Source organism: Mytilus californianus, unplaced genomic scaffold (genome assembly GCF_021869535.1).
Source record: "Mytilus californianus isolate M0D057914Y unplaced genomic scaffold, xbMytCali1.0.p SCAF_3, whole genome shotgun sequence".
Lineage (NCBI taxonomy): Eukaryota > Metazoa > Mollusca > Bivalvia > Mytilida > Mytilidae > Mytilus > Mytilus californianus.
The window spans coordinates 116,726,237-116,738,266 of NW_026262679.1; the positions used below are offsets into that span (position 1 = coordinate 116,726,237).

Here is a 12,030-nt window from a genome sequence, read left to right on the forward strand (position 1 = left end):
CTATTATGTAGTGTACTGTATTTTAAGGATCAGCTGGTATATTGGTCATTATGATTGCCTTGTCAATAAGTATTCTACATCGAATTAAACTACATAGAAACAAAGAATGTAGCACTAACGAAGCAAGAGGGGAGGTAAGTACAAAAAAACCGGATAACTGGATATGAATACCCTTTTTGAGGCTGTTATCTTTATAGAGTCTTTTGCTAAAATATTTCAATCAGAACTAAATTTTCAACACTTGCGTTTTGTGTTTTTACAAATTCACAATACAATTCTAAGATAAAGATATCTAAAGGATCACATGTGTCATTATAATTGTTATCTTTGGTCACTGCTTTGCTTTGTAGATGCATGCGAGTGACTCATTTGTAACATGTTTTACTAAAAATAATAAAACCCAGTAAATGTTAACAATGAGAAGAAATATTCAGCATCGTATATTCTTTGTTTTAATAGCGATAAGAGTCTACCTCACTGCCTATAATTCAATATAGTATATGTTGTTTACATGTAAGCCTTCCTTCCAAGATATTTCTTTTTAAAAGTGAAATCTGTTATTCGATCTTTTCGTACTGACGTTCTTTGATAAAAGATATTCTATTGAAATATTACTCATGTGATATATAAAAATTTAAAAAAATGTTGCATGATTGTTAATAAGGCAACTCTTTACCAAAGACTAAATGACGTAGAAATTAGCAATTTAGGTCACCACAAAGCGTTCAACAATGAGCAAAACCCATACCGCATAGCAAGCTATACAAATCCCGCAATGACAAATGTAAAACAATTCAAATGAAAAAAAAAACTATCGGTCTGGTTTATTTACAAAACAATATACGAAAAACAAATATGATATACAGCAACAAACGACAACCACTGAATTACCTGCTCCACAGTTGGGACAGGCACATACATAATGTCGCAGAGTTAATCATGTTAGCGGGCACCCAACCCCACAATAATACATACACAATGGAATATAGTGTTAGTTGAGGGTTAAATGTACATTTGTTTTACGTAGGAACTGAATCCTTTATACTGTCATGGTACTGACTACATAACGCATCTCCAAGAAGATAACAGTTCTGAAATTGAATTTTCTTCTTTGACGTTACTGGATGTGTTGGGAGAAGGTGCGTTCGGAAAAGTATATAAGGCAAAACTGAACGACAATAAGCTTTCTAAAGAGAAAGATTTAATAGTAGCAGTCAAAATGCTTAAAGGTAAGATAACATATTTATATCATTTTCCTTTTCACATCAACCTTTACATTGAAAGGTGTTGTATAGTGAACCTTTTGTCATTTAGAAATATAGCGCACAATTGCATGATAAAGTTTATTTCGTACGATTGTAAAAATGTAATTTCTACATTATTTTTTAAACAGAGTTGCTCTAAGACGGTGTTTGATATTCCGTTTAAGTCCTGTGTTTGGTATTGAAGTGGCAAAGTTTACTGCATATACATGTAACTAAGTCCTTTCACAACTATTATTCTGGAGCGTACATAATAGAGGCCATTCAACATACACACGCCATGCACAAATTGGAAGCCTTCCCTGTTTTACATTTTACATTAAAATAGTTTCTTTAAATTTGATTTTTAATTAAAATTACAATCTTTAAAAAACAGACCGGTTCATATCATGTAAGATGTTGTTCTACGATCTAAAGAGGTGCTTAGATCAAACAATTGAACGAAAAGGGTAGATTTTTGGACATGTTTGCCATTAAAAAAATCATTTAAATCATAATACGTTTAAAAAAGTAAAGAGATGCCGAAGAAGCAATCATTCGAGGAAAATAAAACAACACCAGCATCGGAAGAAAAAAGATGAAAACAGAACAAAATTGCGCAACACAAAAATCCAAATCCAGAAAACAGTACAGATTTCAACCCATTCAACACATAAAACTAATCCAAAGCAACACAAACCCTACCAAAGAAAGTTAATGTCCTCATATGGTCGTGAGGATGAGTAGTTCTCGTTTTCAAAGTAGCACTTGTCATTTTGCCCAGAACAGGTACTGATCCGGGGATAATTCAGCATCCAAGTACCCATAAATGGGACAGACGGACGTGATGAATAATAGGACAAATGGTATGTGTCCGCAACAATTTGTGACACATATATTTCATAACAGTCAAGCAAATCCTGACTCGAAGAGATTACTTCAACTTTTCACATAACATTTTTTGTCAATACCTTTCATGTCAGCAGCAGCCAATAAAAAGGAACGTTTTTAAAAAAGCTCGAGCCCTGGAATATCTTTTACACTATGATACATTTACCTAATATTCAGGTTGTACTTGAAGCCTGCTGCATAAAGATAGAAAGTTCACAATCTGAACATTGAGGTCCTCTCGTTTTTCGTAAAGTGTAATTCACGATAGACAAATCGACATGACTGTCAATTTCTAGAGCAATGTCAAAATATGAAGCAGATGTAACTGTATCTGTGATAATCTTTATTCAAAGTTCATTATGAGGTTCACTGTCATTTCCTTAGTATACGTCATGATACGAAGCAATCTATCTTTGAAAGATGCCAAGGAGAAAACCAAAAACCATCAGAATAATATGCAAACAAATCAATCTCCAAAAGAAAGAAAAAAGAAAAACTGACAAAAAAGGTCCATGAAACATGACAAGGGAAACTAGTTGTGAAAATCGAAGATTACCAAAATCCGGGGGATTGCTCGACTAGTGACCTCAGTGATATTCCTATTTTAAATCCAATAAATACACATGTCAGTTATTTATTTTTTTTGGAAAAATGCTGGTTGATCATTTGAATTACCTATTTATAACGTTTTTTAAGGGACACTGATGAAATATCTACAACATTGAAAAAGACCCGACTGTTCAGTCATAATCATTTAAAGCTTAAATGGATAGAATCGTATAACAAATTGTGTGAAATGTGTTTAGGTAAAGACATTTCAGAGCAAAAAAATCGCCTAATAAATATTAAACTTCAAATTTTCAGAACTATAAGAACTTTGATCATGTTGATGCATACATCTGTTACAATTGTTAATATCCTTTCATGCTTTATTAATATCTATCTGTTTTTTTTGTGCTTTTAGATTTTCATGATGCCCACGAAAAGAAGAGCTTACTAATGGAGATAGAATTTATGAAGCAGTTAGGAAGTCATCCGCATATAGTTAGTTTTATTGGATGTTGTAAAAGAGACACTGTTTGTTTATTGATGGACTACTGTAGACTAGGAGATTTACGTTCATTTTTATTACACTATCGTCAGCGTTTACAGGTAAGAATGCAATTTTCAATATGCAAACTCAATGAAACATGTGAAAACTTCATCTTTTGTGGTCGTTTTTAAAGTAAAAACAGGAATTTTATATACAAACACCTCCAATCAAGTTTTTATTAACATCAAATATCTATTGAAGCATACAGGAGGATTTGCGTCCACAATATGCATACTGAATAGTATTAAGTTTCTTAATTGCAAAGGGCATAACCATTTGGATTTATCAAAGGACCATAATGCCATACTAAGGTTCACATCTTCATGTTGGGATCTTAAAATATACAAAGTTTTATGAGCATTTGAAGCATGTAGTTGCACCCATAAAGTGCATACTGAATAGAATCAAGTATTTTTAAGCGCAAGGGGGCATTCCTCGTGGATATTTCATCGGACCTGACGGATTTACCTATGTACGCATCTTCATGGTTTGATCTTAAAATGTACATCTGTACAAAGTTTCATGAGCATCTTGTGAAATACGTAGGACATACTACAGGATTTGTCAACAAACCAGGATACTCTACTTATAACCGCATGGTCATGTAGGTTCTTACAATGTACAAAGTTTAATAAACACTTGACGAAGCATGCAGGAGGGGCTGTGCCCACAAAGTGCATACTGAATGGGATCAAAAATTTAAGTACAGGGGCCGCATCGTGTTATGCAAAAGTTAGTTTTGGACAGATACCAAGAAAGACAGGATAATACCTATCCCAAAACCTTTTTTTTTGAGGCGGAAAGGGGGTACAAAATGGCCCCCATTAATGAGACAAACATGTGATTTGTTATGATTTCTGGCGAGGCAAGAACATTTCAATATGGAGAGCCATACAAAGACCTTCACAGAAGAGCCATAAGATACTATATGATAATATTTTAGAAACACAATGATAGCAAAATTGTTACAGTTAACGGCTAGTCAAATATTTTCAACAAAGCTACATATTTTATCACCAAATATGCTTGTTACGTAGTGTCATATATAGTTACATTGATAATAGTTATTACTACAGAAGGATTACAGAACTCTGCGACATTCCTCTGGCAGTGATAGTGGCATGAACTCATCAGTAGAAAGCTCTTTTTCATGTGAGTAAAATTTTTAGAGGAAGGAAAATTGCTTTTTAAAACATTGTCGATACTCCTATTTCTGAAAATCATTTAATTCATGGAGATTTTTAGTTAACTAGCACTTGTTCTTTATTCTAATCTGATATCTAATATGGTCAAATAAGGAACATAATTTTGCATAAGATAATAGAGTGCATATCTTGTTTGTTCTCCTGATTCTAGATAATTTAGACGCAAATTATGTGAAAAGTTTCTTGCTAGGTCTATAATCGAAATCCTTTTGCTCGAAAATTAAAGATGTGGGTCAGGGTCAACTTTATATGCTATGGTTCTTTACAATTTCAGATAACTGCAAATTACCGTCACAATTATATATACCGTTCTTCATTTACTCATACATCGCAGGCTATCAACACTTTTTGGTCTAGATTTTTTATGTTAAAAGCTAAGAAAAAACTCATTAAAATGATATGTTTATGATAAAATACTCCGGAGGCAATTTTTTGTCAATTTTACACTGTTCAGTGGTGCTGTAAAACCAAGAACTGTAAAAAGTGTTACCCAACATTAATTACTTTCTGTCACTTATGGTTTTTAAATCTCCCACTTTCCTTATATAAATTAATGTGTTATTTGATAAAAGTAAAAGTAAAAAAAATTTTGACCGATAAACAACACCTCCTTTCATTCATTACAGCACAGCCATCAACAGAATTACACCAAGATCGTTTATTATCGTATGCCAGACAGATTGTACTAGCAATGGTGAGTGTTGTTATAGAAATAGTAAGACAGAAATGCATATTAAAAATTAACAATTGTAACTTAATTTTTCGAAGTGCCTTTATGCAACAATGCTCAAATTTCGTCAAAAGTTTTAAAAAAGGATTAATTTCAACGCAAATTAAGAATCTATCTTTGAACACTAGTATTAATGAAGCATGATAACCATTGGATATTCTTTTTTCATACTATAAAACCATTTGTTACGTAGGATTGATTGATTGTTGGTTGTTTGTTACGTAGGAGGACTGGTTTATGAACAGACACTCGACATTCCTATGGGAATCAACTGTACACCTCTGTTAACCGACTGTTGTTCATATTTTAGGCCGTTAGTTTTCTCGTTTAGATTGGTTTACATTTGTCCTTTTGTGGCCTTTTATAGCTTGTTATGCGGTTTAAGTTTTGCTCATTGGGGAAAGCCGTTTGGTGACGTATAGTTGATAACCTACTTCGTCATCTGGTCTCTTGTGGAGAGTTGTCACATTGGCAATCATACATATCGTCTTGTTTTGACATTGTTCCTATATCTTATAGGCAGATTTCATAAATTCATTAAATAGTAATAACGGATACCATGCATACAGTTATTTTTGCCTTATATCTAGAGTTACATCTAGACAAAAAGGGTCGCTTGAGAACTAAACTTTACGAGAAAACTTTCTCGCTATGAACTTTCACTTCTATGTAGCATCATTCCAGTATATGACGTATATATCTCCTAGTTGAAACGATATTCCAGATCTTGTGTTTTGTGTTTCCCATCATGATTTCCTTCATATAAAAGATTGCTGCTTACAAAGAAAGTATTGAACCACGGGTTCCAAGTGGCAACCCCCGCCCTCGCGGTTGTTGATTTTTTTTATGTAGTGTTTTGTGAATTTGTTTGTTTTTCGTGGTTTTGTGTTTTTTACCACGGAGTTGTCAGTTTCTCTTTATCTTGAAAAAAAACTTAACGCTCTGTACATTTGATGCGTCCAAAGCGCTTTGTAATAAAACCCTCAAGAGATGAAAATTAAAACAAACACTTGAGAAACGCATGGGCTTCTAAACGAGCAAGACCGAGTATGTTGTCAAGGTAAGCGCGTCCTGCTATTCATGCATCTCTAGCAATGCAAATCCACACTAAGGCAAATGTCACAATCGGTAAATTATTTACAGATTTGGCGACTATTCTAGTACCCAAAGACTGCGAAATCATATATCTAGTGAGATGAGACATAGACACAGTATATCGGTCAATCAATTAGTGATTAGAAGTCCTGTGTGGTAGACAATTGTTTTTTAAAATTATATTAATTTCAGGAATATATGGCATCTAAGAAATTCATTCACAGAGATTTAGCTGCACGAAATATACTAATGTATGATGAAGAGAGACTAAAAGTGTCTGATTTTGGTCTGACACGAGATATTTACGAAAGAAATCTTTATCAACCTACCTCAGCAAGGAAACTCCCATACAAATGGATGGCACTGGAAGCCATATTTGACCAAGTGTTTACAATCAAATCAGATATGTAAGTATGAATAAGAAAGAAAATAAGTAAAGAAAGAAAGAAAATTAGTATAGAAAAAAAGAAAATAAGCATAGAAAGAAAGAAAATTTGTATAGAAAGAAAGAAAATAAGTATACAAAGAAAGAAAATAAGCATACAAGGAAAGAAAATAAGTAAAGAAAGAAAGAAAATAAGTATAGAAAGAAAGAAAATTATTATAGAAAGAAAGAAAATAAGTATAGAAAGAAAGAAAATAAGTAAAGAAAGAAAATAAGTATAGAAAAATAGAAAATTAGCATAGAAAGAAAGAAAATAAGTAAAAGAAAGAAAATAAGTACAGAAAGAAAGAAAATTAGTCTATCTAAATTAAAAAAAATAAGTGAAAGAAATAAAATAAATATAGAAAGAAAGAAAATTAGTCTATCTAAAAAAAAAAAACTGCAGATGGCTATGCAAGAAACACGTGTTGTGCGAATAGTATTCATATCCAACTTACTTAGTATTCAGTTATCAGCCTCCCTCTATAGCAATACACATGATAATAATTACTAGCCCTGGAATATTAAAGTATCTGCGGGATACATTCTTTATATATACACCTTCTATATTCATACTCAAAAACAATAATGGGTCAAGTTAAGCCTTCTCTTTTGACGTAAATTGTAAATAGTTCTCAATTTTTTTTTTTATGTTAAAGTTTAGATGCATGCATAGCAGTAGACCCCTACCCAGTCGACACACTCGTTCTCGGTCCGTTTGGAGTTCATGGAAATCTTCAATTTATGTGGGTTACCTTGGTTTGTCTGAAATTAAAACATCGGTGAACTAATTTTGCCTTAAATAAAGTTAAGATATGACAGAGATCTTATTGTATTTCTCGTACTCTTAAATTTTGAATTCTTTGATATCAATCAGTCTACATATTCAATAAAACTTTGAATTATTAAGTAAAAAGAAAAAAAATGTTCCGTAACTATCAAATATATAAATCATTCAGCACTACATTACTTTATGATTTAACTTGAAAGTGATAATGTAAATAAAGAATTCATTAGTCTGATTAACTGGGCTTCTTTTTTCAGAATGATGCGATAGTTTGAGATTCAATTAGCTTATTTCAAATACAGACAACTTGCCACATACATAAGAACTGTTTCAAAAATAGCACAACAAAGAGGAGTAATTTACGAAGGGTCAATAAAAACCATACTTTGATAACACCATGGCTGAAAAACGATGAAACAAGAGTCCACAAAACACCACAAAAAAGAAAGATTAAAACACTCGAAAATTACAATAACCTGGGGATGAACACAGATGCAGCAGAAGGGTTAGCAGTTCTTACTCCATTGGTGGTATCCGTCGTGCTATTTTGGTCATTAATGCGTTGAAGACGGGATTGTGGCTACGGCACGTGAAAAAAATATTTGCTTATTAACTATTCTTCAATTTTCATCCAAATTTATTATGATATGTGTAAAACCTTCGAAGAATGATTCTAACTTTATCATTAAAAATAATAGGGTAAATATATTCCCTTAATCATCTATCACGAAAATCATGACGAGACAAACACCCCGTGGAATATTGTATCTACTGGGAGATATATATTTCATACATGTATTTAAGTTCTACTGATATATCAATCCACTCTTTGTTTAGAAAGAAAGATAACAATGAGAGTAGTTATGTTGAAAACAAATATTTTTGTTTTAGTTGGTCGTTTGGTATAGTTTTATGGGAGATTGTTACTTTAGGAGGAAGTCCATATCCAGGAATTCCAAACAAAGACTTGTTTAATTTGCTCAAGGAAGGATATCGTATGGAGAAACCAGAAAATTGCAGTTTGGAAGTGTAAGTGCTGTTAAGAAATCTTGTCTTTTAATAGCATCGAAAACATTGTAGTTAATGAAATCGAAAATATATGTCCGATTATGAAAAAAATTCAAGGAGGGAAGTTTATTTCAGCGACAAAACAACAGTGTCGTATTTCAATTATTTTAAAGTTATAATACCATTTCCGTGTGTATGACAAATGTTCCCTGAAAATCTTTTACCAGGCACGCACAAGACCACTTATGAAAGGTAGATATAGGAAAGGGCTTAACATAACAACCATTAGAGCTTAACAGAAGGTTAATCTTGTGTAAGGGATTTGCAGACTTAGTTTTAGTACAATCAATGAATCACAATTTAAATTATGAATAAGTTGGACATTTGTAGAATATCGTTCTTGTTAAATGTTTTCGTATACAAAGACACCATGTCAAAATAATTGACATCTATTCTACAACTGTAATAAATATCAGACAAAAATGTCAAAAATCAGTACTTGGCAAGCTCTTGGGCTGCAATCATAAATAGATATTACTGTTTCAACCTATTTTATGTTCATTTTTAATTTTGCAATATGTATATGTTTCATACATCTAAATTTTCAAATCGTGTTTCATGTTCTTGGACTTAATTTTTATAAATGACTAACCATAATATAAAAACATTATTACTTCCACCATGCGCTCTTTCATTCTACATCAATATGTCATATGGGTTTGATAAGGTTAAATGGGAACTGTTCGTGACGTCAATGAGGCAAAATTTGCAACGAAACCAACAAACAAAATACTAACAAAACACAAAATAAAAAAACAAAACGTGACCTCTAGCCAAAGTAGTTTGAGACCCGATAGATCTACTATCAAATCAAATTATCTCAATGATAACAAAACTGTTAAAATATAATGAAAGTATTTCTTCATTTTGCCGACCTTTATTTCTACATCTTAATCATTTTAATGTACTTATAATGTGTTCACAATTATTACAGATATCAAATGATGTTATCGGTGTGGCATCCTAATCCATATTGCAGACCATCATTTACAGAATTAAAAAAGAAGTTAGAAGTAATGTTAGAACAGACGAAACCATATATAAACTTGTCTGTGTCTATATCCAAAGATTATTATGAATCGTCCTCGCTAAGGTATAGTTTTATGAATAATATAGATTTTTCACTGTAAACATGTAAACAAAAAGTGCATTATACTTTTTCTGAATTAACGACATTATTATTCGTTATTTCGTCTATTATACTTATAGGATTCCAGGAATACCCAAACATACACAGTGGGAAATCTAGTGACAAAATATTACCTCCCCTGTAAACACTGAAAACTAGATCATCTCAATGTTTGTCCCATTTTTGCAAGGACGCTATCAATTATGGATTCACGGAAAAACATTCTGTTAAATAGTAAAAATAGAAATAAATTGAAATAAAAACAAAACTTCCACTCAATGTTATCATTTTCCTACTTAACAACGAGTGCAGCCGGATAAAGATGTTTGGAGTAAAATTGGTTTAAAATGTTGCTATGCGAATAAATTCCTGGAGAACCAACTTCAATTGTTTTACTGTCTGTATTCCTCTCTGGAACATGCTAATTATTCGTAAATATATACAGCTAGATCAGAGAAAGTCGGGGAATACATTTCAAAGGAATCGATTGATATGCAGCAAAGATTGGCACTTTTGAAATTAAGTTACTAAGCAAAATCAAACAGACCTTATCTCGATGTAAGCATTGAATGTGAATAGATCGAGAAGACTGTAAATACTTGAACAAAACTCGAGACGACCTTTTCTTAAAATTGTATACAAAACAGACAGACTTGTAAATGTTTATATTCACGAAAAGACAATAGTTCTCTATTGAATGTACATGTGACAAGAGCAGACCGGTGTGTTCATTAACTTAGGTGTGAAAAAATAAGCATACTTTGGGAAATTGTAACATGCTAAGGACTTTTTGGAACACTCAGAAAATTGGTGACCCGAAAGATCTTTCGATTTTGTATGTACATGATTTTTTCCAATTTTTTTTTTATCAATATGCAGCAAAGATTGTCAGTTTTTAAATTTCAGTTTCAAAAGGTTCTAAAGCAATTATCTCGATAAATACTGAAAATAAAACATCGTGTATTTGCATGTTTATTTCTAATAACACAGTTTAATAAATAATTTCTTTAAAATTTACAATTATTATTTAGAAATAACTTTTGATCAGTATCGTCACCGGTATTGTTTTATTATTGGCTTTCTCGACTCTATCATAAGAAGAGTGAATATTCTTTTGTTTTCGTTCACTGGATACCCCACTGTACAAAATAAAAACAGTATTACAGACTCCAATGCTTTATTTCTTCTTTGTTGTTAAATCAGTATATTTCAAATATTACATTTTAGTTGAGCCAAAATCATCTGCATAATTTTTGTTTCAATATAATTCATATTTTAGATATCAACATATATAGAATAGATCTTTTTTTAATTATTTGTGTACATTATATTTACAGTGACCATTCAGACCGAGGTACATTACATCCCAACGACAATACAACGTATGTTGAAATGTCAACTAAAGATAGTATACTGACTTACGAGACACCTCTTAATGGATGAACAAAGAAACTAACTTTTCACGAAAATGAATTAGATTGATAACATTTATTATAAAAATACATTTGTAAATTTCCCATTTTTTGTATTTTCACGGTACCTTAAGCAATTCACATAATTTTCTTATAAAATTGATGACCAAATATACGGTTTTACTAACAAAACTGTAAGTAAACTGTAGTTAACTAAAACAAATCGTTTATCATGAAGTTTATTGTTAGTTTACTGGAGTTAACTGAGAAATTTGACATGGTTTCTAGTATATATGAGTCCGTGCAATAGCATGATAAATTCTAGCGTGCTGCTTTGCGGGACAACGTTTCTTTGTAAAATAGAAAAAAAGTACTTAACTGAATTTCGACATTTTTGTTCATGGCCGAACTGTGCAAAAATATTTCACTGATTTGATTTATTACAAACATAATAAGACCTGTGCAAGTTGCAAATTCAAATTATATGTTTTTATAAATAGAATCTAAAAATGCTACAATACAGATGGGAACGGTGATGACAGTTTGTTGTCGTTTTTGTTTCTAGTTGGATTAGTTATATATACATTATGTCTGTTTTATTACTGTTAAATATGAGGGAACGCGGTATATTCCATAACGAGAATCAATTAAGTTATTGTCATGGAATAAACACACCAGAAGATGTTTCTTTGTTTTTGTTTTTATGTTCAGCAAAAAACTCGTGAGAAATTATGTATTATGTGTTTTACACATGCCGGATCAAATTAACGCTTTCTATGACTATTCTTTTGGCACTATAGTACAGCGCTTTGGGCAAGGATGAAAAACCAGTTTTTTTCTTTTATTGAACATTTCAATATAGTCATACATTCAAAATTAAGAAGATGTGGTATGATTGCCAATAAGAAAAAGTGAAATAACAAAAATACCGAACTCCAAGGAAAATTCAAAACGG

General features: G+C 31.8%; 1 protein-coding gene across 1 annotated transcript in view; it reads left to right on the forward strand.

Annotated features, from left to right (window-relative positions):
* The window catches only part of LOC127735916 (angiopoietin-1 receptor-like), a 119,318-nt gene extending 107,557 nt beyond the window's left edge, over positions 1–11,761 (forward strand). Inside the window, exons 14-22 of the mRNA XM_052246355.1 lie at positions 28–134; positions 1,028–1,229; positions 3,097–3,284; positions 4,302–4,377; positions 5,057–5,124; positions 6,448–6,662; positions 8,358–8,495; positions 9,469–9,627; positions 11,001–11,761. Coding sequence (XP_052102315.1) covers positions 28–134; positions 1,028–1,229; positions 3,097–3,284; positions 4,302–4,377; positions 5,057–5,124; positions 6,448–6,662; positions 8,358–8,495; positions 9,469–9,627; positions 11,001–11,106 — 1,259 coding nt within the window. The 3' untranslated portion in view covers positions 11,107–11,761. The remainder of the gene's footprint in view (positions 1–27; positions 135–1,027; positions 1,230–3,096; positions 3,285–4,301; positions 4,378–5,056; positions 5,125–6,447; positions 6,663–8,357; positions 8,496–9,468; positions 9,628–11,000) is intronic.
* Positions 11,762–12,030: the final 269 nt, after the last annotated feature.